The sequence below is a fragment of the Parasteatoda tepidariorum genome, chromosome 10, assembly GCF_043381705.1.
Source record: "Parasteatoda tepidariorum isolate YZ-2023 chromosome 10, CAS_Ptep_4.0, whole genome shotgun sequence".
In the NCBI taxonomy this organism is placed as follows: Eukaryota; Metazoa; Arthropoda; class Arachnida; order Araneae; family Theridiidae; genus Parasteatoda; species Parasteatoda tepidariorum.
This window is the reverse complement of record NC_092213.1, coordinates 45570350-45597560: the sequence shown is the minus strand read 5'-3', so window position 1 is coordinate 45597560 and position 27211 is coordinate 45570350. Positions and strand designations below refer to the sequence as shown.

The 27211-nt window shown below is 29.1% G+C and overlaps 1 protein-coding gene across 2 annotated transcripts in view; it reads right to left on the bottom strand.

The window, feature by feature from the left end:
• The window catches only part of LOC107448048 (uncharacterized), a 48902-nt gene extending 26705 nt beyond the window's left edge, over window positions 1-22197 (bottom strand). Inside the window, exon 1 of one of the 2 annotated variants that reach the window (XM_043040304.2) lies at window positions 21961-22197. In XM_043040304.2, the coding sequence (XP_042896238.1) occupies window positions 21961-22033 (73 nt within the window). In that variant the 5' untranslated portion in view covers window positions 22034-22197. Of the gene's footprint in view, window positions 1-12727; window positions 12907-21960 lie in introns of those variants that run through there. The other variant, XM_043040300.2, reaches the window with a different exon arrangement.
• Window positions 22198-27211: the final 5014 nt, after the last annotated feature.

Below are 27211 nucleotides of genomic sequence, written 5' to 3'. Positions count from 1 at the left end.
GGTTATCAACTAAGAAAAGAAATGAAAAAATTTATTACCATTTTAGACTGTAAATTCAACTGTCTCACATAAAACCCAATTTTACGCCCAGTACCCGATTTTAAGCCTAAACTACACAGTGAAAAAATTTCGTTCTTCATTTATTTATTAAATATTTTCAAAATAATTAATAAAATTTTTAATTGGGAATCGCTGCTCTATGCAATGCTTCCTTAGAAATGTTATTTTTAAGCATAATATCTTATTTAGAACATTCTTAACTCTCTTTAAAATTAACGAATCAAAAAACCAAGTTTACGAACACCTTCTGACTATAAAAAAAAAAATTGTGAAGTATGATGTAATTAATTCAAAAAAAAAAAAACTAGATACTAAGTAGACACTACGTATAAACGAAAAAATTCACTTTTATCCGAGAAATTAAGATTATATTAACGACGAGCAAGCTGTGACCGTCGTTTGTAACATGCCAGCGTAGCTAAGAATCCGTTCACTCCGTGAAATACGGTAAATCCCATCGAAATTGATATGAAGTTAACTCAAACGTTTCATCAAACAATTTTCCTACAAAACTATATTACAAATAATACATTACACAATACACAGTTATGTAACATGCTTTTCCCTTATCTTACAGAAAGGAGCGGATTTCGCTGTAAAACAGCACTCTTATTCATAAGGAAGTTTTTCTAGCGCCGATTCAACCTGAATGAGATAGAAAAAGCGAACTTCTACTACCAGAAAAAGTGAAGGGAAAAGTAGAACGAAATTATAAAAATAAATAAAGAATGAGGAATGATTAAACACAACGGAAAAAAAGGTATCAAATTGAAAAAATTTAATTAAACTAGAATCTGTCTTCAACAGAAAATCTAGCTTTTTTTTCGGTGGTTTATATTTGCAATAATTAATCGTTGTATCATATTCTAATTAGTAATATTTATAAAACAGATACATGTTGGCTATATTATTACAAGTAAATTTTAAAAAAATTAAGACAATTCCTACTTAGCTCAACAAAAACAAATTTCATTTTAGTTACTTTCCATTAAATAATTAAAAAAATTTCTCCCATATGAAACTAAAATTAATTAATTAAATTTAATTAATGAATTAATGTTTGAAAAAACTGTAATAATATCAAGTGTCATCCAGTACAAGTTTTAAAAAAATGTATTTGAACTTGAGAGGATTAATATAAAGTATTTTATTAACGATTGAAAATATGAACAAGATACATAAATATACACAGGGTGAATGTGAACTAATAGTAGGAATTGAATGAAGAAAAAAAATTAATATTTTTAAAAACCACGTTTTTGTAGTGGAGAATAATAATTCAAAAACAAAAATTTGAAAAACGAAAAATGTGGGGTGCAGGAAATACATAACAGTAATGTTATATTAGTGTGTGTATGTGTGCTCATGAGAATATGTGTATGTATATCTGTATTTGTAATTGTATATGAATGTGGATGCGTATGTGGAATATGTTTGTGTATATGCATGTGTATGAGGATGTATATGTGGATGAGTAAGAAAATGTGTATATGTATGTGTATATGTACTGTTATGTATTTCATGCGCACCACGTTTTTCGTTTTCAAATTTTTGTGTTTTAATTATTATTCTCCGCTACAAAAACGTGGTTTTTTAAAATATTACCTTTTATTTATTTATTTATTTTATTTTTTTTGTACTCACTTCTAAAATCTCAATTTTTTCACTCACCGTACACAAAACTTTTCAACTGACATGTGACACTAATTTCAAATAATCGAATCAACAACAAAAGACAATCGCGAAAATATTAATTTTTCTTTAATTTTATTTTACTTTGTATGTCTTCTTTCTCTTCGTTTTCATGCATTGTCATCCAATTCTGAACTATGTGCCGAATTTGAAGTCTGTAGCTACTCGGGAAGTTAGTTTAAAATCGATTACAAAATTCCCCCTGAACAGACATACACGAAGGCAAGTTGATATAAACGTGGTAAAAAAGGCGTGTGGTATCAGACAAGGATAAAAGTATAAATTTGGTGACGTGGATCAAACGTGCTACCACCTAATGTTCTTTATTGAATTTATCTGACACANATGATTATAACAACTATTTAGTGATAAAAAATGAATATTAATCATGAATATAAGCTTATAAAGTATCTCTGTGGCTCTCCCTTACAAACAAATAATATAAACTGTGCTTTTAAGTTCCACCTTTAAAAATTTGATTTCCGGAAGCATAAGTGATCAATGATGTTTTGAAACGTCTGGAATTTCGATCTCCGAAAACTTCCGGATCACTGTTACCGAAAAATCCGGAAATCAGGATTTTTCCGGAGCACAATCAGCCCTGATTATTATTCTCCACTACAAAAACGTGGTTTTTAAAAATATAACTTCTTTTTTTTTTGTACTAACTTCCAAAATCTCAATTTTTTCCCTCACTGTACACAAAACTTTTCAACTGACATGTGACGCTAATTTCAAATAATCGAATCGACAACAAAAGGCAATCGTGAAAATATTAATTTTTCTTTAATTTTATTTAACTTTGTATGTCTTCTTTCTCTTCGTTTTCATGCATTGTCATCCAATTCTGAACTATGTGCCGAATTTGAAGTCTGTAGCTAGTCGGGAAGTTAGTTTAAAATCGATTACAAAATTCCACCCGAACAGACATACACGAAGGCAAGTTGATATAAAAGTGGTAAAAAAGACGTGTGGTATCAGACAACTATAAAAGTATAAATTTGGTGACGTGGACTAGACGTTCTACCACGTAATGTTCTTTAATGAATTTATCTGACACAGCGAATAATTAAATATTTAAATGTGAGCAATAAACTATTTTTTTTGTTAAAATAGAGTTATAAGTTAGAAATTATCACTGACGCTATCTTTAAAATATATGAAAAACTGAATCGCTTACAGTAAAATTTAAAACAATGACTAACCAATCAGAAAATTCCATTTCGGTTTTCACTCCCTATTTAATTTATGAATTAATATTCGAAAAAACTGAATTAACATCAAGTGTCGTACACTACAAGTTTAAAAAAATGTATTTGAACATGAGTGGATGAATAAAAATTAATTTATTAACGATTGAAAATTTGAACAAGATATAGGGAGAGTCTGAACTAATAGAACATTGAAAAAATACTAAAGTTAAAATGTCTTTTTAATTATAAAGACATTCAACTACAATTTAATGACATTTATAATATTTCAAAAATACGAACTAGTAATAACTAATCATTTAATCACATTCCATTTAACAATTTTTAAAAAACAGTTTTATTTTGGTTTAATAATAAATACGCTAAAAAGAAAAATTGTCTTTTCATTTACACAGACGTACAACTACAGTTTTATTGAAAAATTAAACACCGCGTTTTAAACGGAGTCATAATTTATTTTAAAATGCCCCAAATTAAAAGATAAATAACAAACAGTATAAGTATTACAGTCATAACAAAAAACCATAAACATAGTAACATAATTTTTTGTTTTTGTTTAAAAGTTACTGTGCTTAAAATTGAGTACGCTTGTTTAATTGTCATAAAAAGATAAAACTACTTGACTCAGGTGCTGTAAATAAAAATTCCTCTTGACATTTTTAGACTGTCAAATGTTTAACTAGATAAGAGAATCAAAGAGCGTGAGACCATCAGGATGTTTTAAGAAAAAGGGTGCGACATTAAAAATATTATTTTACTTAAATCAAGATGAAAATATAATGATTTTATTAAACAATCACAAAAAAGCATCGATAACTTTTACTTGATTTATTCCTAATTTAAACCAATTTTTAAAAATAGAAGATTGTGGGGGAAAATTAAAAATGACTTCAATTTGAATTTTTTATATATATAACGTTAATTTTTTATATATATTCTTACATTAGGGAAACCCTACAAAATTATAAATAAATGTCATGATAATAATCATACGACTAAAATATTTTATTATTTTACGTAAATCAGGTAAAAAATATAATGATTTTGCTAAACAATCATAAAAAAAAGCATTCATAAACTTATTTCATAATTTAATTCATTATTTAAACTAGTTTTTAATACCAGGAATGATTTTTTAGAAGGAAAATTAAAAATGCCTTTAATTTTAAATTTTTATGCAATTGCACATTGTTCTTACTTATGGACATCCATACAAATATTCTTACGACAAAAATACTGAAGAAACAAAATAAAAGTTACATTAATAAAAATCTAATGAATGCTGATTTAAATACGGCAAAAAAAATTTTTTTTCAATAGGTATTTCAATATTAGTGTTAACTTTTCTATCATCTTATAATTCTTTTAAGATAAATTTAATCTTAAATACAAATTTGTTCATTTAAACTTTTTAAAGGTTTTTCTAAGAAAAATATAAGCATAATAATGAATCAATCATATTTGACGCAAACACCTGGAATTTCCTTTTTTATAAACAAGGTATTGTTTGGAAAAGGAAATATTACGGTTTTCATTTTTATTTCACAAACAGATGGATAGAAATACGCAATAGCAGACATGCTCGTAATTTTGTTTAAAAGTTATTTTGTTGATTTTATCAAATAGACAACACAATAATCAACCGACTAAGCTAAGTTAAAACGTTTTTATTTTATGACCGCAGTGAAGATTCATTGCAAATATGTACATCTTCTGTCAGCCCAAGAAATATATATAATTATATATATCATTCTATTTTTCATTATTCTTTTTTTTCAAAAAAATATTAGGAAACATATACGTCGCGTTCTAAATGATTAGGTTGAAGTTTAATTGATTTTGACTAAACTTGGTATATATATAAAAAAAATCAATTCTTAAATTAAATTTATACTTATTTTTAAAGGAAATCTGATAATCTAAAGCGGTGTTTCCCAAAGTGTGGTACGCGCACCCCCCGGGGTACGGGAACAGTTTTGGCGGGGGTACGCGTTCTTATGCGAAATTTCTTGCAACAAACGAAAATTTCAAAAACTCTTATTCAAAAACAAAGCTGGCCGTGAAAATTTACGATTACGTATTTTTTTATTGGCTATTTTTTGCAGAGTTAACAGTTAATAATTAGTGGTGTCAACAGCCAGTTGTGATTTTTAACTTTTGTGCATCTTTTTTTTTTAATCACATCAGCTGTTATCACAGCAAAAACAATATCATCCTTCTCACTGATGCAAATAAACTTATTAACGAAACTTTGTACCAAAGAAGAAAAATTTAAAAAAATTTAAAAACATTCACTAATTTTTTTTTTTATTAGTGGTACACAGCGTTACGAAAAATTAAGATAGGGTACACAAAAGTCATAAGTTTGAGAAAAACTGATCTAAAGTAATGACATTGTTACAATAGTTCAGATCGTATCCACAAATCAGTTAAGTTATTTAAAAACAAAATAAATGTTACTAGCAGACGTGATCATTTTCACAGACATGAAACAAAGAGTTTCACGGGTGTGTCGTAAATAGAAATTACAAGCCATTGCCCGTATAATTATGGATTGATTTAGAAAATATTATGTTAAAAAAATATACGTATAATTACAAATTGTTTTTTGGTATTAGCACCTAAAATTGTTAAACAAAAGAAAATCATTGGAAATAAAATTAAATAATAGTTTCAAAAAATTAAATTTTTCAAGTGAACTTACGAGCAGAAAATAATTCTATTTTTGTTTATTTTTCAAAAATGCCACATTAATTCAATTATACCTAAAATGCAAAACATTTTAGGAAAATCGATAGCTATCAATCGACGACTTTCGGGGGATTTTTGAAGTTGATAGAAAATATATTACTTCATACTGATTTTGTTTCAGGTGCGACAAAAATAGAAATATTATTTCAGTTCACTTAAAAGAAAAGATGATTTTTTTACTTTTTATTTTATGATTTTTTTTTTTAGTTTTCAATTAGATTTTTATTTAAGAAAAAGAAATATCAATTAACGATAAAAATGAGGATAAATTTTGGACACATTTTTTAAACAATTATTACTTGTGAGGTTGTTAACAATCACAGACTCCAATCAAAATTTCAGCATTGCAGCTAATCGTAAAGCGGTCAAATTTTCGACCGAAGATTAATTCTATATGAAGATAAATGTCACTCATGGAGGTCGGTTGAGATATAATCGTTCTAGCTATTCGGGAAAATGTCGAAATTTCCATTCACAATAAATTCTTTTTTGGACATCAGATGGCGTTAAAATTTGTTTGTAGCGGTAAGGAAACGATTATAACTTTTTTTTTCTTTTTATCCTTCGTTGAACAGCCGACCCAATTTTTGGGTTTACGATTACTAATGCTCAACTCCGTAGCCTTGTAATTTTGAACCAATTCAGAAGACAAGTCAACTCCTGAATCAGTACCTCCAGAGGTATTAATTTTCTATGGGAGAGTGGAGGACTTTGCGACGCGACAGATGTTACGTGCATCAGTCACCATTTACTACACGGGGAGTCTTCGGCCGGCGAGGATCGAACCAACGAACTCTTGGACATGGGCCCAGTGCCCTACCGACCAGGCTATCCCGGCCGATTATAACTTTTATTGTCATTCACCTGAGAGCTCTAGTTAAAATTAGAGTGCTCTAGCTAACCGGAATGTGAATACAATAACACATATGTTTATTGCGCCGATAGACGTGACAAAAACTTTATTTTATGAACTTCAAATACTGATGCAGTCAAGACTAAATTCTGAAAATTGGAAAACAAATCTTGAATACTTGAATTTTCTTGCCCACAGCCGCGGCATGTGACTTTGAGAGAGGCAATTCAATTCGAAATTTAGAGTACAACTAAGTTAATAATATAGATTTTTGTTTAGAGTCCAGAATTTTCAATAAATTCTCAAACAAAAACGTTTTTTATTGAAATTATGTAATGGGCTCATTTTCATTAATTTTAATGAACATAAATCAGATTAGGATTTTAAAAAAACTCTGATTTTTCTGATAATGTATTTTTCCAACATATAATAGAAAAAGATGATAGTAATGTATCAAGAAACGCAATTACACATAAACAAAAAATTATGGTGAGTTTATGCAACTCAGCCTTCATGCATTATAATTGGCATGGGTAGTGGAGGAATAAGATGTAAATCGTTTCTGAAAATAACAGATGTGAGTGATTTTTTTCTCGCTAATTTAAGTTAAGGTAAGTAGAGACTTTAGGGTAATGCTGCTGAGTAAAGTATAAAATCTGTTTAAGATCAAGGACTACATATTATCTTTTTAACATCGATGAATTAAATATAAATAAGGATAACATAAAAGAAATTCTCTCTTCTATTTATTCATCGTATTTTTACATTATTCATTTTTTCTTTGAAATTTTGAGAGTACTATAAAGGCTTACTTCCGCCCTGCTTTATTGTAGCAACAAAAAATGAAAGCTGTTTCAACAATGCGTAAACATCTAGAGCGAAAGAAAAACGCATTAATGTTATAGGAAAAATACTAACCCTTCGTTAAAATTCAGCCTGAAGTACACCTGTCTACAATATCTACGACAATAAAAATATTTTTGTTAAAATTAATATTGTAATTAGTTTAACTCTTTTTTTTTTACACGTTTGAGATGTTTTGTAAATTATTATATATTACATATAAAAGCATTATTAAAAAACACATCTAAAAAATAGAAAAAGGTGGGTTTTAAATTATTTTATAACCAAAAGTATATCTGTACCTCCGGATTTTCAATTTTCAGAAAGTTTTTAACCAGATCCCTTTTTATACTTCATCTTTGAACCTTAATTATGGCAACCAACAAATAAAGAGTAATTTTTCGAAAACGTGATAAGAACAGTGTAAATTTATTACAAAACGGAAGGAAGAACAGAAAAATAATTAAGTGCGTTATAAATAACCCCAAATATCGTTTTAATGTTTTTCCGCATGGCGAAGAACAAGATATAGATTTAAAATAAAATTTACTGATAGTATGAAATTTTAAAGCAGAGAAGTTTTTTTTCACACATAGATTACACTTAATAAATCACACTCAATTCTCTCTTGATAAACTGTATTTATCTTTCTCTCCTAAAGCACCATAAACTCGGGTATCTCTATCAATTGGCACCACTATAGTTATTACCTGATTGAAAACTTCATTCACTTCAAAAATATACAAATATGAAATAACAGTTGACATGCTTCAAGCCCTTCAAAACAGGCGCCCATTTTCAAGACTTGCTAAGGCGATTTGATTTTTGAAGCGATTTGTAATTATTTAGAATTATTTTTGATCCTTTCTAAAATGGCTGCAGAAATTTTAAACCTAAACGGTTCCACATACTGTCATACCAATTATTGGTGACGTAGCCTTTTTCGAGCATACATATATTATACGATACTAAGTTATGGCCCGAGAGTTGAGTGAGGAAATAGTACAGCACGTATCTATTTTATCTCACAGCAGGAATAGAAATAATTTTAATATTTTTGCTGAATACTATGCTGAAATGTCTCGAACTCACACTTACGGTGGTTTGTGTGGTTTAATGGCTGCCCGACAGATTTTAAATTACTTAAATTCAATACATAACGAACTTTGACAATATTGCGGAAAACTCTTTAACCCTTTGCGGTCGTATTAAGTTTACACATGGGCGTCGTGCAGGTCGGTATTAATTTTCGTTGAACAAACAATAATATATAATAGGCAGGATTATGAAGGAAAAATAAAATTTATTTATTCTTTTTTTAAACTTTAGATATACACCGAAGAGCCATTACATTGTGACCACCCTCCATCTGCAACAATGGGCTCGCCCAGGTTTTCATGGTTTCTCGCCCAGGAACAATGTTTTCATGGGGCACATTAGGACCCATAATCCTCATAGAACAATCCCTGGCCTCTGTAAGATACTTGAACATAAATACACAAGTAGGCGACCTTTGTGCTAAAATACAAACTAAGGTAAGCAACGTGTAAGAAATAAATAAATATTTTTGTGCTCTTAAACGTTGTTTACCTTAGCAATTACGTTGGCAACCAAACTCACCTGACCTTAATCCAATAGAGCATTTCTGGTCCTACTTGGAAAACCAAATTCGTGCTGCCACGCTATCCCTTCGCAATGTGAGGGAACTGCAGGATCAGTTGGACAGCGCTTGGTACCAGATAACTCAGACTACCTATCAGCACCTCGTGGAATCAAAGCAACGGCGGATGCTAGCAGTTTTGAGGGCTAAAGGTGGTCCTACATGTTATTAGCAGGGTGGTCATAATGTAATGGCTCTTCGGTGTATGTAACGCAATAATATTGTTTCAATTTTATGTAAAAATTATATTTTATAGTTCTCCATCGCGTGGTACCTTTCAAAGCAGTCTCCAATATGAAGCCCTGGTTTTCGAGAACATGCGTCGAAAAAATAATTGTTTGGCCTTTAATTTTTCTGTTCTTTTCCTTCCGCCTTTAATTTTTCTGTTTGAACATACGAACATACAGAACAATCTTCACTCTTCACATCTTCACAGTGTCGCAATATATGCAGTCTGCCATTAAACAGTGGCTAACGTCTTTGCTGTGGTGGCTGAGAGTAGACATACGACCGCAAAGGGCAGTTAAAATAGAAATAAAAGTACTTCGCGGAAAAAACCGCATACGCTAGACGGTAAAAAAATTTGCTTAATATATTGTTTAAATCTAAATAAAGTGTTAGAATTGCAGGAAAAGTAGAAGAATTAGAATATTAAAATACAGTTGTGCTATGCATTCGGCTTGGTTTTCATTAAAGTTCATATGATGGTGAAAATAATTTTGAAAGGTGACTAAGCTAGTAGCCAACGGCGGCTAATATTAAATTAAGCAGTAATAAATAAGCCATAGTCAGAATATTATATCAGTTTTAACACTTTTTAAAGTTTAAGCTTTATGTAAAAAATAGTTATAAAATTATATTAATTTAATTTGTTTATTTAAAAATTTAATTTACTTGCTCCAACAGTAAACTATCAGGAAAGGGAAAAGAAAAAAGATGATAACTCAATTTTTATGAAAAAAATTCTTTAAGGTAAGGTTAAGAAGAATTCTTTCAAGGTAAGGATCATTAAATAAAACGATTTTTATTGGGAAAATGTGTGTAAACACCTTTCTTCTGCGACTATATTTTTTAAGCTAATATTTTTCTACATTCCTCAAAATGTCATTAAGAATCATCACTAAATTCAGTTGTTTAACTCAAATTGTTATACTTACACAACTGAAGCGATTTTAAACTAAAATTTTAATTTAATTTAGAAACATTTCCGTCGTGTAATTTAAACTGAATTAACATTTTATAAAAAAAATAATAAATAATGGAAATGAATGTTACAGGGGTTGGACAAAATAATGGGGAAACACTTCTATACTAACACATTTTTTTTTCCTCAAAAAAATACTTAACGAATTATTTTATAAACTAGTAAGAAGCTTTTAGAGGCTTGAGAGACCAACAATAAATTACAAACGGAAAACAGTGCTTTTGAACACCCTATGCCGAAAAATGTAGCAATAGATACAATTATTTTGATTATGCATGCAATACTTACACAACATTTGGTAAACCTAGTTTGAATATTTATGGAGATCTGTACATTTTTATAAAAATTAATTTTCTTGTGTGTGTTTCTTATTTTTTTTTCTTCTTTTTTTTGCTGTAATTTAAAAAAATATTGCATAAAAATAAACAAATATTTGAAGCAATTCAAAATTAATTACAAATGATTGCTTTAAAATTTGAGAAATTTTTTTTTAAAACTGCGCAAGATATGAGTAATTAATACAGTTCTTTAATACTGTGCATGCGCAGGAAAAAAATTAATTTTTTCTCTTAATTTTGTAGTGAATCGTATTTAGCAACTAATTAAAAAAGTCGGATTTGAATATCTTAAAAACTTTCAAGCAATTTGATGTAGTTTTCGTACTTGTTAAAAGAAAGCTCAAAATGAAAAGGGTTTTTTCACAAATTGAACTTGGTACTATTGAACCAGATTTATTAAAAATGACACCGACATTGTTAAGAATCATCCCCCATAAAAGTATCACTTTTCTCTCTCGTGTTTTCGTACCTTATAGAATCTCATTTTGGTGTAAGAACATTTATTGCAAAGTACTATAATTTATTATTGAATTTTGCTTTACAATGTAATATATGTAGAAAGCCCCATTATTATTTTTAGCTTTCTTTTTAAAAGTACAAAAAACTACTTAAATAATTTCTAACTACTTAACTAATTTCAAAAATTTAAAATATTCAAATTGGACTTTTTTCATTAATTGCCAAATTAGATTCACTACAAAATTATAAAAAACAAATGTTACATTTTTTTGAGCAGTATAAAAGTGCAACTTTAATTACTTATATATTGCATAGTTTTCGACGAAGTTTTTTAAATTTTAAAGCTAAAACTTCCTCAGTAATACTAAAACACTATTTTCCGTTTGTAATTTATTGTCGGACCCTCAAACCTTTAAACTTCACCAATATGTATGAGAATTAGCATGATATAAACTTTTCTAAAGTTATAAAATGATTCTTTAAGTATTTCTTGAGAAATATGAAAAAATGTAAAAATGTATTAGTATAGAAGTGTTTAAATTATTTAGTCCACTCCCTGAAAGTTGCTTAAGGTTGTTAATAACATCCCGAGGATGATGAAATGCAGTACACAGTTGAGTCCGTTAACAACTGAACAAATATAAAAATATGCTTAGAACTTGAACTCACAGAGTAGGATAAAATTGCATTCATTTTCTTTTCAGTATTAGAAATATAAAAGTCACGAATAAGAGATAGAATCATTTTTTTATTAGTTCNGTTTTCATCACATTTTATTTTAAAACCATTGCTAATGTAAGTTTACTTAATTTTATATTATACTTCTTTTTAAAGCAAGGTAAGACGGGAATCTTATGACGGTTGTAAAGAAAGAAAAACACATAATTTTGTTTCCTCATTATAGTTATAAAATAATTAACAGGAAAAATAACAGTTTTAAGCTATCATATTTATGCTGACATTAACATTAAACCAATTATTTAGTTTTGTTATAAAGCTATCATCCTGTACGTACCAGTTATTGTTTTATGAAAAAATATCTACATACGACCACGAATATATGCTTGAAAAAATATATTTTTCTCATTCCAGAAAGGGTAAGAGTCTAACAATACCCTATGGACACATTCTGATATATATATATATATATATATAATGTGAACAGCTGCATACCTCGTAATAAAGTTGTAAATTCAAGATGTTAAAAAAAATATAGCATAAATAAATCATACATTTTTATTTCAATACATTTTATCATACATTTCCATGTAGTAACTATACTTTCCCTTTAATTTTTAGGTTTGACAAAAAGATTATAGAGGAATGAAAGAAAAATTCAAAAATTCCACGCGCAGATGAGACAAACTTTGATTTTATTTATAAAAATATTTGAAATCAAAATCCTATCATTCTTTAATCAAACAATCCAGACAATACACACTTAAAAAAAATATTGATGAGCATATGTTCATGTAAAATAATTACTTTTACACAGGCTAAACGCAAAACCAGATCAAACGACAATTAAAACAACCCCTGAATCGCATTCCATTGCACCAAGTACTTTCATTCATGAAACAAACACCGGCATTCCCACTCATCACCAAACGTTAAGAATGAATCGAACAAGTTGTATTGGAAAGACCATATGTTTACCTGGATACGGCATTTCTCTCCATTGCACAGCACCTCTTGTTTCTAGAAATAGCAATATAATCCATAGACAATGCGTGGGACCGATGACCATGTCCTGGGTGTCTTTGCGCCCAGATAGAACAGGTATGCAAAATGATGTTCTAAAACAGACACGACCTGTTACAACAAAGAAAATGTTGAAGGTGGGGGAGCGTGCTCACGAAGGGATTCTTAGAGCAGGTTGCCTAGGCAACCGCTAAGTCCACTCATGCTCCATCGGGAAAAAGACATTCCCCATCTCTAATGTCTCCGTAAGATTCTCTTATGATAAACTGCATTGTTTAAATATGCAAACAAAGAATGGAAATAAAAAAGGGAAAATCCGTCCCTCATTAAATGGTATAAAGGAATTTTTAACTAAGAACTGGGTTTGAGGGCGAAAGTAAAGATTTTATGGGATAGTTTAAGTGTTTATCTTTATTAAATTATTTTGAATGTTGCAGCTGCGATTGGAATTTTATTGATTGCTAAAATAATGAACTATTTATTTCAACAAATTAACGCATTCAAGGTCTGTCTTGTAAGTGTTAAGATCATGATTGATAGCATTTTGTGGTGTAATTTGCAAGTAAATACACAATAAAAAGTGGCGGGTTAAATTTTTATTTTATTTATTTGTCTTTTTTTATTCACTTTATGTGAAAAAAGTAACAGAGACACCATTTTTATTCATCCAAATTATAACTTCAAAATTACACTTCTGAACCCGATAGTTGAAAAAAATACTAAATATTTCAGAGAATTCAATTGGATTTGAAGATAAATATTATTACAAAAATTGAATCAACTAAAAATTAAATTCAGCAATTAAAAGGTGTATGGGTAAAAAATAATAAAATGTCAGATTTACGAGAATAATAGTGTCCTTTTCAAGTACTAAATAAATGGCTCTGTTCTTTTTAATTAAAAGGAAACATTTATTGAACGTTGTTTTACACTGGAAGCTGCAACATTTGCCATTTTTGAATAACTAAACGGATTCCATGAAAATATACCTCAAATTGCTTTAAAATAATACAATCTTCAAACAATTTTTTTTTTTTAAATTCTGATAAGAGTTAGAGACTACAGATTTCATTCTGCGTGGACATAACCAAATGGTAATCTGAAAGAGCAACATTAAAAGAAATAGCGAAGAGCAACATGTTCCTGACAGACAACAAAAAAAAATTAATAGCCTTTGTGTTTTTTTTTTTTTTTTAATGAAACAAATATAAATACAAAGCTTTATTGCACAAATATTTCCAAAGCTTTAACGCACAAATAATTCCTATCTGGTCGCCAAAAGCGGCTAAATTTTTTATAAAATATTAACACGTTAAATATATTACAACAAATCAAATATTTAAAAGAAAAATTAATCAATTAAATTGCATCACCTTTGGAAGATATTAGTACTTTTTGAATAACTGCAATTCGACCTTAAGTCAATTTACTAGTTCTCGTATCAACAATTAGTTAGAAGCCCAGTACTTTCTAAGCTTAATTTTTTCCAAGGAAGAAAAAAAAAACAGAAACTTGAATGCCGATTTTATTTTTGAGATATAAGTTGCTGAAATTTTTTGTCTTCCTCGACATAGGGGAGAGCACTCGTCTCCAACATGTTCGTCACAGTTTAAAAACAGAAAAGCATGCGAGAGCAAGATTTGCCATAATGTAAATAAATGCCGTCATTTACAATCGCAACTCCTGCAAGTTTAAAGATAGAGAGATTGAAAAAAAAGCTGCGGGAATGAAATTAGAGTTCCCTATAAATGAACTACCAATTTTTCAGTTATTCACTATAAGCGTGCAAAGTAACATTCGTTAAATTGAAGTTCAGAAGGGACCTCTAAAAAGCACACTACAAGCGAGTGTTTATAAGTACATTATATCCCAGATTCATCACAGCCGGGTTTGACTACATTTTTAAATCAGTATTCGGCATACAAGAAGGTATTGTCAATGTACATATACAACCGCATTCTTCACTTTTATGATTATTATTATTATTTTAATGAAATACTCTGTTCAAGCATGTTTGATACACAAATGGTTTATCAATGTCAAAGTCAATGTTTAAGTTTCTGTCTCACTCACGCTTATTCTTTTTAAAACAGCCGGCCTAAAAGCATACACTAATGGCATCCAATTAATTTCAACGACAATCACCTAATGAATAGAACATTGTATGCTATGCTTACAAATCAGCATTGTAGCAGAGCCAAAAACTCCAGTCGCCTTTAAAAAAAAATACATTTACAAAAAACCAGCTAAAATTAAAAAAGCCGCTTTTATTATAACTAATATCTTTCAAAAACTATAATATTATAAAAAGGATATAAAAATTCCTTCCACTGATTGTCAGATTTCCAAAAATAATAAAAAATATTAATTCTTTTTTAAATTATTGACAAAAAACACATAATGAAGTTTTATTTATTTATTTTTTTTACGTCCAAAACATTTTTCTTATCTAAACATTATTGAAATTTGCAATCCATTTTTTTTCCTGTTTTTGATATGTTTTATCCTATTCTAAACGGAGTATTCAACTAGTCAAAACTGGATTATGTGTTTAGTTAATTTTTTTTTTGTAGTATTTGCAGTAATAATACATGTAAATAAAAATTTAAATTATTCGCACCACTTTTGTATACCAAGTTTTATTATAAAAATTAGGATCAAGGGGAAAACGGTTTATGTCCATGAAAGCTGAGTAAAATGAATGAGATTGTTCAGAACCTAGCATACAATTGAAATTGTAAAAATAAAAATATACAAGAATATCACAAGCATTTATTTCCATCCAAAAAAAAAATTCAAAACAATATTTATAACTTTTGTTGTTGAGAAAAAATAAAATTTGAAAATCGGGTTGGGTAAGAACCATTGTTTCCCTGTAATTCCTGTCTAATCATCTCAGTAGAACTCTCATCGTCTTTTTCACTACGCTTTTCTTTGTTCGCGCTGTCTACATGTGAACAGAAACCGTTTTTTCCCAGCATGACGGATCTTCAAAGTATAATAACTCTCAGCAAGAACCGATTTTCTACGTAATTGATTTGTCAAAACCTAATAATCCTTTAGATGCAACAAATGGTGATCTAATCGTCATTTTTATGAAAAATGCACAAAAACGCTCTTCTCCCTTTGATCTTCATATGTCAAACTTTTGCATCGTAAAAGACATGAAAATATATTTTAAATACTGCCATTAAATAACTCATTGCTGTGATTGTTTTCATCACATTATATATTGAACTTGTAAGGTACTGCAATTTGCGCCAATAAAATACATTTGATAGATAATATAAAATATTTTACTTACATTATTTTTCTGAATAGTTAATAAAATAAAACGAAATACATTTATGTTTATTTTGAATAATAAAATGAAGACTGGCTTTTTTAAAATAAAAGCCAATCTTCTAAATAAAAAACGGCTGGCTTGGTCTTTTTCAGAAAAGTTCGGGTTTTTTTTTTTTTGCTACCTTGTTACAAATTAAAGTATATATTTATGAAAGTTATTTTGAAGCAAACTGCTGTACTTTAAACAAGTGTACTCAAGTAATTTATGTTCTTATGCCACTGGCCACTCATATGCGTTAATTTATTGCCCAAAATAACTTTTTTAAAAATTATTGATTACTTTCAATTGCCAAAACAAATTAAATACAAGTGCAGTCCTCTGTTAAAGTTAAATTTAAGAAATAATGATATAACCCACCTCCAAATTAAGTTTATTCATAAAATAAAACCAAATTAGTAATAATAACCTAATTGGTTACGAGTTTTATTTTACTTCAATTTTATGCAATTTTAAAGTAATATTATGTTTAAATAAAGAAAAACGTAATCACTAAAGCATATAAAGGAAACAAATGAAGAATTTTAGAAAATAGATGAATTTAAAAGGTTTTTTTTTTTCAAAGCATTTATTTCAAATATAGAAACAAACAGCTAAATAAATAGGCTATTTTTCTTTTCAAAGACTAAATAACGTCAGTGCTGCGTCACAACTTGCTCTGTTCACGTGAAATGATCAACACGGTTTCCTAAAAAGGCTTTATTTTAATTATGTTTTCGTTCAAACTATAAGGTATTTGAATATTTGAGAGATATTTTAAAGGTTTTAGAAAATACCTAAAAGAACAAGGTTTTATATAAAATTACATGTGTTAATGCGTCAAACTTAATGCATATTATACACAAAATGCATTAATACGCAGAATAACATGGATAAAATACAATAACTCCACATAAATCTGAAGGGATACTAAAATTAATATCACTTAAAAGGAAAGGACTTTAATAGAAATTTTATTTTAAAAGAAAAAACTTAATACACAGAAATTAATTTTAATATAAAAATTTTATAAGAAAAAAAATCACTTTATAAACTTGTATAAAAACTCTAAAAAGACGCTAGCAAAACAATTCAAGAAAAAATATTTTAAGGTATCCAACTACTCCACACAATTTTTTTTTTTTTTTTGTGAAAATATCTTAAATAAAAATTTTAATTTATTTTTAGTAAGTAGGGGTCTTAAAATTATTTGAGCATGAAAACTAATAACTTTTTTATGTCACGATAGCAGCTTCACAACAAAGAATAATGAATAAATATCAAAATAATTATTTTCTCAATCAATAATATGGTTACCCGTGTTTTGAATAAAAATCTTTAAAAAGTTTCAAGTAAACAATGAAATAGAACTAAATATATTGTTCAATATTAATTTTTAAAAAACTAAAAATTCTAAACATTCTTACTTAAAATATCTTAAAAGCAATTATTGCAGACTTAGACCTTAGCTTTTAGTTATAAACTTAGCAAACATTATACGAAATCTGTATACGAAGTTTCAAAGAATACTATAATAAACTTTTTTGTATTGTGCGTTAGCGTATAATAATTTTCTCAAAACCAATGCTTTTCTGAAAATGCATTTGAAATATGTAATTGCCACGTGTGCAGTCCCACAATACAATATCAAAACTCCCAAACAAAACTTGGCAAACTTCCAATCACAGCAGATTTTTTTATTTGCTAGTAAAAGACCTAGTAAAAACGTGATAAGACAAAACGTACTGACAAATTCTGCTACGCCCGAGTTTCATCGGAATAATAAATATTTGCAATACATACATAGCCGTGTTAACTCGGGATGATCAGAAAAACGGTTAAAAAGTCTTGCTAATGGAAAATTTAACTGACTAGTAACCTTCTAGATTCAAGTAATTAATTTTCTTTAATTTCAGTTGTAGTTTTGAATTTCATAATAATTTCAGCCACATTAGAAGTGTACCACATTAGTAGTTTAATGAAATGAATGGCATTTGGCTCCTTATAGGAAAGGTAACGCTCCAAATTGTCCTGTCATACGGCCATTTTTTTCTTTTCTTTCTCTTACCACCAAATGTCTTTCTCAAGATGTTTAAATTTTATAATGGTGTGCATCCTCAGCTGCACTAGCCATGGTCCAATTCTTACACGCATATGTTAAAATTGATCTTACAAGACTAAGGTAAAGCGTTCAAATTCTAAGAGATTGTAAAAAATCTGAATTTTTTTAAATTAAAAAACCAATCTTTAGATCGAAACCTTTAAAAAACGTAGGACTTAGAGCAGATCCCCCTTTGTACCACCCTTTCATTGGCTCTACAGATTTATTTATTTCATGCTATTATAACTCAGAATTTAAAAATGAGTAAATGTTTTATTGAAAAAAAAATACTTAGGCTTGGATAGTTATCGAACGTTTGCACCTCTTAATGTTAATTTTACTTTCTGCCTGTTTCACCATATCCAGAGAGATTTTTAAGCAAATAAAAACATTTTTGCACACAATTATAAAATTCGTTTACCCAAAGATACTGGAACAAAAAAATTCTAATAAATGGAAAATTCTGCTGGATGCATAAATGCGAGTAGGGGAAAATGGGGCGTACTACCACACTTTTTGGACGGGTGCGCCTCCAGTCTTCTGTAATATACTCCTCCCTTTTTATTTATTTCATTCGACTTTTAAATTTTATCAATTTGTTAGTCTTTTAATTATTAATTTTGTGTATTTTTCTTAAATATCATAATACTGTATAGTTTGTTTAAAAAAAAATTCTTAATTGTGATATTTTTATTTTATAACCGTCATTAAAGAGGCGATCCAATTTTTTGGAATTACGACTATTAATGTTCAACTCCTTAACGTAGCCTCTGTAACCCGAATCCAGAAGACAAGGGAAGTCCTTGATCAAGTATTTGGAGAAATTTGCATTCGTGGAGGATTTTTCTTATATAAGTTACCCACATTAACCACGGGAAACCACAATAACTACTGGAAAGCATACCTCATTGCGAGCGCTTTATCCCCAACTCCGATTATGATAAGTCAAAAATAGTGATATGATGGTGAAATTAAAAATCTGAAGTAATTGTTTAAGAGTGTTCAACTCCACTGATAAGAAATCTCTAGCTCTACTTTAATTTTACTCTCACCCCTCCTCTTTGATTTTTATCACCAAGTTGTTTTTATCAACATTATTGTGTATTATCTCTATAAGACAGTAAAATTAATTATTATTTTTTGGGAATTAGAATTTGTTTCTGATATAATGTTAGTCATTAAATGAATGAATATATAACTCATTAATTGCACTTATTGCAATGAGGATTATATTTATTTTGAAGAATATTGAAGATAATATTTATTTTCAATTGTATTTTTTTCTCATTTTCTTTCGTTATTATTACAATTTACAGTTACACTTTTCTTACATTTTTAATAATCTTCTTATAATATCATTATCAGTTTCACATTCACCTTCCTTTTTTCTTACTTTTATACAAGAGGGGATTTTGATCAGTAGACCAAAATTTTATCCCTTAAAAGTAAGGGGAATATTTATATATTTATAAAATTATTTCTTTTCGATACTTAGAAATTTTTTTGAATATAGTAAATTTTATTACGTTTTCAGTTTTGATCGATGAACTAATGTTCTTATTAAAACTTTTTAATATGTTTTCATTTCATTTTCATGACAACATTCCCAGTAACTTTTAAAAAATAAAAATAAAAACCTAAAAACAGTTTAGTTATAGTACAGCTTTCAGGAGAGCTCCTCCAGACACCCGTCTCGAGTCGTGGCGAGTACTATGGTTACGAAGAAACGTCACTTAGAATAGGAATATGGGGTGAATAGTTTTGTCTTAATCTCAGCGTAAGTTGTCGTAAGTAAACCAATGCACTACAGTTACATTTCATTCTTACATGAGTTTACTTATTTTATTACATTTATTAGTTTACTTATATTATATGAGTTAACTAATTCATGCTTTTGGCCACGCACAAAGGACATTTAAAATGAAAATATTAAAGAGAGAGAATTAAAGGATATATTCTTAAAATGCTTCCAAATATATTATTTATAAACATATTCGGAAATGTATATAAGTTTTTATTTACTTTTTTGCAACCCTGTTTTGCCTGCCCTGTTTTTTCTTAGCAAAATTCATTCATTAATTAAAAGCCTAAAACAATTTAGAAAACTTTTAACCCAAAAATATTTTGATTAACTAATTTAGGGTTCATAAAAGAGAGTAAGAAATGCATACTAAGCATGACACTACAATACAAAAGTTACATTACTATACAAATGCTATAAGAAAAAGCAATATAATTTAACTAAATTTCAAAGAGAAAAAAAGCACTCAATAAAGCAATGCAGAGTTTATAGACCATACAGAAGTTATAATTTATAATGTATTTTTGTCCTGATTTTAATATTAATGAAATAAATAAGAAATTGATTGTAAACAAATTGATTGTATTAGGCTGCCTGCGTACAACTTTTTCGTTCATCCTTACACATGTAACGAAACTATATATCCCACAAAAACAATGTGAAAGATAAGGCTTTCTGCATTCTATTGCGTCATAAATCTATCAATTCTAATCTCTCTCTGCTGACCCTATGGGCAGTCTTCACACCATCCGAGCAATCAAATCTTGTATCATCGACCATGTAAAAGGGGGGCAGCCATAAGCGATTTGTAGTTTACAAATTTTATATTGGATTAAATTTCATTGATATCAAAGTTTCTTACTCGCACCCTAAGAATTATGTAAAAATACAAATGAAAAATAATTTAAATAAATTACAGAAGGGGAAAAGCACTGAATTAAGTGACGCAGAATTTATATTCTAATAATAAGAAAAATCAATTTAGATTACATTCTTGTAGAGAACTAGCTTCAGCAAAGCTTCTAGCTTTACGGTTTCAAAAAAAATTGAAACACATATACATTTGAAAATAGTAATAAATTACTTGTATTTAATAGAAAAATTTGAGAATGGGAATAATCAAGAGATTTTTTAAATTGCGCAATCAACTTTGAGCTTTCACAACAAAATTATAAATTCATGTGTTCAAACTACAAAATAAAGACAAATTGGACTTATCATTTTCAATAGTGTCACGCCCAACCCCTAAAATGTTTTGTTTATTTACAAAATGGTATAACTGTCAAAATATAATAATTAAAATTTTGACAAATAAAAATGGCAAAATAATAAACTTTACACAAATAAAATTTAAAATGAAAATGTAAAGCGATTATTGCATTATTAATAGTAATGTAAGCCTAAATAACTAAACAGTTGACACAAAACGTTATTCCACATACAGCATGATTTTCATTACCAAAATATTCCATATAACACAGAAATTAGATTCTCTATAATGTAATTTTTCATCAATAATAATTTTTTTAATTATAAATTAATATTTAATATTGCAAGAAAAACTTAATACAAAGAAATGATTCTGTATAAATACAAAATCAAGGTAAATAACAGTAAGAGTATATTTTAACTCCTATATATATAAAATCAGCGTCAGCTTAAACATTTGCTGTAAAAAAACATCATTAATTGCAAGTATAACAATTTTTAAATAAACATTCTAGATCATATGTTCTAAAATTTGATTTTAACTTTTCCATACGGATGTATATATTAACAACTCGGTTATAATTTAATTTTAGAAGGTAAAACAATAAAATCAGAGTTTAATTTGCAAATAAATACTTAATATTGCTTTTGACATTGCCCACTAACATGTCAGAATTAATAGGATACTTTTTTTTAAATTTATAATTGTCAAAATATTGTTACAAATGTTTCTAATCAATATTGAAGTTACTTACCCTCTAAATCCTCCTGGCGATCTCCATGTACAATGCATATCGTTAAGCATATTATCCACACTACTAAATTCATGGTAATATTTTAAGTGACTTATTATGTAAACATTGTAAAACACTTAATACTTCGTTTTTCTTTTGTGCCTGACAATGAACAAGATTAATTTATCTAAGAGCAAATGAACACAAACGGCTAGTTTCGTATTCACTGCTCAGACGACAATAAACACAGAAAAGAAAAGTAAAGATGTATAGAAACTTGAGGAAAAGCCAAAAGAGCCGAGCGGCAAAGATTCCACCAGGTTATTTTGGTTGGCGTCGGCTTTATCTGTCTTGACATTTCAATTCGCGATCGCAACGGGTCTCTATCTTTTAAGGAATTGGTAACTAATTTTAAACCATAGTTTCTACTACAGAATGGCAACAAGGAAATGATAACGTCGGATCAATGGGCTTTTCGCATTGTGATTGGCTGTTGACTATCACTCATGGTTGCAAGAATTTGGGAAGTTATCGCGTTTATTGTGAATTAAAATAAAAATTTCAATAATTTTGTGCACGCCTGTCTGTGTTCTCGCGTAATCTCGTACTTGGTGTGATGAAACAATTGGTTCATTGATGGATTGTGTTTACATTTATTTCGTAAACAGCCACTGGAAAAGAGGAGATTTGTGTTTAAAAAAGAAATTAGGCGAAAATGTTTTCGAATTTTTAGATATTTATAAATGTAACAATAAAAATGAATGTTTTCTTTGCTATGTTTNAAACTCCTAGGTTGCTGTGCATCGTTGTCAAGATATTGAAATGCAAGTGCAGTTCTCATTGAGAAAAATGATGTGCCAGTTGCACGGAATACGTAGCTTTTCAGTACTCCCTTTACTTTTTTGAATGAGCAGTTTTAATTTGAAAAACCTAAGAGGAGACGGAGATGTATTCTCCATCACATCAAAATCTGACAGTATAAGTATAGTTTGCCTACCGTAAGAACTCCCCATGGATATTGTTGGTACGTATAGTAGATTAGCACCCCATGTTCAAAGATGTGATAGATCCAGTGGCGTACCGACGGCATTAACTGTTTTTTTTTTTTTTTCAAATTTTGCACAAAATTATAAAATTTTGAAGTCAAGCATCACTGGCTGCAGTCAGTGTGCGGGTGGGTGACCACTTGGATCAGTCTGCGTAGGGGCCGAGGGTGTGCGGTATTGGTCCTCGTTAAACTGTACTACCTTAAAGTGCTTGACTTCACGTGCAGGTAATCAGGCTACCTAAGCAGGGGTGCCATTCCCTGTGCAGAGGATCAAAATTGTGATGACATGTCCTTGGATCATCCTTAGGGATGTTTCCCAGTCCGTCGCCAATAGCCCATTGTGCAGCTCTAGTGCGACGTAAATGAACTACGAGAACAAGAGCTACGCTCGAATATGCCATCTGGGGAGAGGCCGGTTTCATGTCTTTGGCCCTTCTCCCTTCCCTCTCCTCCTCTTTTCAGTTTTCCGACGAGATTTTCCTCCCCCTTTCTGAATATTTTTCCGTTTTATTTAATAAAAAAAAATTTTTTTTTAATTTCCGTGATGCCTTTCTTTAGAACTATGTTTAATGCAGTTTTCAGTTCCATATAGTTCTCCAACTTAAAAGATTTTAATTTAAATGAAAATCAAGAGAGAAACTAATGTACTTCCCTCCTCTATGACTCTCCACACGCTAATGGGGAAAGCATGCGAAGTGTTGCCATAGTGCAAAGCATGCGCCTATACTACCGGGTTACCGTGTCTAGTGTATTTTAAAGCCATATAGCTCACAGCATGATCATTGTGTTTTGAGATTCTTGCAATCGTGGTATTTGATTATTTATTACTTGTGTTTACAGTGCTAACATTAACGTAAGATGGTGCACAGCTTGCAACAAGAACAAACAGCAATAATTAATGGAAATACGCCAAATCAGGACTGCCAAAAAAGAGAGTTATTCAAAATCTAGCAACCATGCCACCTTTTTTAACAATATATCTATAAATAACTAAAACAAATTTTTACTTCAAACTCACCAGAATTACTTAATAACATCAATATCTTATGAAATACGACAGATTTGAGCTCAGAAATCATCTAGTTTACTTCTATTACTGAAAACAAAATTATCCCTTTGAAAATATCGCCTTGTGCAGAATAAGCTGTAGTAAGTAGTTGCAAACTTTCTAACAGGAACTAGAGCAAGTATTGAGCTTGAGATTGTTTACATTTATATTGAAAACACCATCCATATGCATATTTATGTGCCTTAATTTATTTTTTACCAATGTTAAATAAAATGATAAATAATATTATACAGTTAGCAAAAACATTTTTTTGCATGAAATTTTTATGGTTGGATAAATGAATTTTACTATTAGTGTGAAAAAATTAGTAATTAGTAGAATTAATTAGTGTGAAAAAAATTTTCGATTCACTTAACAGCTACCCGAGACATAGCTGATTACGCAAAAAATGAAATTAACATTAAGGGGCATACATTTTTGATCGCTCTATAGTTATCGCTCTTTAATTTTGACGCTCAAATTTTTGCAACAGAATTATGTATTTCCTTTTTTTTAAAATAATAATTTTATCCTTAATGCCGGACGATAATGTTTTGCTCGAAAATGCAATTCACAATGAAAAATACAAGAATTATGGCAACAACCAAATAATAGTAGAAACAAATAAAATTTAAGGAAACGTCTGATTCAAATACTTCGAATTCAAAGAGTATGATTTTGATATTTATTGTGTAGATTTAAAAAAAAAAGTCATTCGTTTTTAATTTTTAATTAAAATGTTTGGGAAATTGTTAATTTTTTCCCCAAATCGTCAATCTTATTATATTGTTGTATACGATTTTCAGTCAATTTGGTTAAAACAAACATTCCGTGTTAATTTAATGTTTCAGTTGTCAAGAGAAATAAATTTTATCTTCTTTTCCTTTACTTAGTCTCCCCCCCCTTTTTTTTTGATACGTTACAACGCGTTCAATTAAATAATGTACGAAAATGTAATACTTTCCCATCTTTATTTTATATAAATGTCATCAAAGTTACATTGCGTTTTTCAAAGTCATCACACATTCAAAATTAGCAATATCAAGTGCAGAACAAAGCGAGAAACTATCTAAAAATTTATGAAAGAAAAAAAAATTGAAAAAAATAAATAATTAAAGGATCTTTGAAATAATTGTTTTCAGAAGATATTGTCTTGTAAACAACAGTGTTCTATACTCAAACAAAGTGTCTAAAAAAAAATAAAGGAAGAAAAAAAACATCCTTCACGGGTTTTTACAATTTCTCAGACGAAGATGCTATTTAACTAATATTAGTTTATTTTGCTGAGTTTTTGGGCCTTGCATATTTTAGCGGTTGAAAGAACTAAGTAATAGCCTTTAAATGTTTTGGAGTTGGAAGAGCATTAAAAATGCATTTTGGCAACTATAAGTTAACCTTAGGAGTTATCCCTAAAATTTGTTTTTTAGCTGCAAAAGTTTAAGTGCGCAAATGCTATGACAAAAACAGTGTAAATGAGCATGAGAAAATTTATAGATTTCACCCATAGAGGCTTGTAGATAAGAAATAAAAACATGGAAAATCTTGTAATTTCCCATTTTCAATGTATAAATGCATGAAGGCATTGTTGATTGGAATCAATGACTTTCAAAATCAGATTTAAAAAAAAGAGGAATCAATAGCTGTGAAACTACACCTACAGTATTTGTTAAAGCACTTGAAGTGATGTAGGTAATTAGTGGACTATCCTTAATTTTGAAGCACAGAATTTATTTTGCAAATTTATAAGCAAAATAAATTTATCACTAACATAAAAAGATTTTAGATTGAAATTTCATCTATTCCAATTCTTCAAATCAATTATTTGAAAATCTGTAGTAGAATTCATAGAAAATATGGGGTATTCTGAACACACACAAAAATCAGGAATATGTGGACAAAAAGCTAAAAATAAGATCAAAGAAGGACAACATATTTTCTATCAGGAAATTTTGAAGAATGCAACAGCATTCAAACCCCTAACTATGTCCCACATGGGCACCTATCGGAATAAAAAGTAACAATGTGGGGTCATTAGTCATGCATCTCACAACCAGTTGAGCAACAGAACTACAACACAATAATCTATAAATAGTCCTATCTTTTCATATTTAGTTGCATCTATTTTGAGCAACACTAAAATTTTATGTTGCATTCCAGAAAATTTTAATGAAAAAATTCAGAAAAGGTATAAGAAAACCATTTCAAAAATAGACAAGACAGTGAACTAAAATCTGATAACATAAATGAATGTTAATTTATTTTCACACAATAGCTGGTATTTGTGCCTAAATTTGGCTGCCTTCCATATGATTAGCACCTTGATTAATGAGTGAATTGCAAAATACTATAATTTTGGTGTGCCTTTCAGAAAACTTGCAGAAAAATATTTATAAAAAAGACGGAGCATCAACTTTGACAAAATTAGCAGTGAAGTGAAATCAGATTATATCAATGAGTTATTATGTTCATTTCATTTCACATAACAGCTAGTTCATATAGGTGCATAACTTCGGCTGACTCATGCATAAGAGCATCTTGATTTATTAGTGGATTCAGGGTTCCCACTCTATGATNCCGCCGGCAGTATTGGACAAATTCAAGGACCTATCAAGTTTTTCAAGGACCTAAGACGTTTTTCAAGCACTTTCAAGGACCTAAATTTAGCAAAAAAAAATTCAAGGACTTTCAAGGACCGTGGGAACCCTGGGATTATCTTGCTCTCTATAATATCAATACAAATGTAAGCCACAAATGCATTCCGCAGTGTATATACTTTTTTAAATGGAATTTTTCATAAAAAAAACTAAAATTTCAGAGAAAATAATTTTTTATATTTAAGACCAGCAGCTGCTCTGGCTACTATATCATAAGCAACGATTCCGTTTAAGCACTATACTGCCGTGCAATTGAATAATCAATGTAAGCGACAAATTTAAAATTGAGATTTTTATATATTTGGCATTTTTGTATGGTAAAGTACATATATTGAAAAAAATATTTTTTCAAAAATAAATTTTGTTTTTAACAGTTTTTTGAAATTCTATTTTAGCGTTAGCAATAGAAGAAAAATGGTTATCAAGCCACTTTTCTCGGAATCAATCGTGAAGCACTTATGTTGTTTTTTCAATTGCATGACAGTTTAGCATGTTAAATATGCCAACAATGGTCGAGTCCAA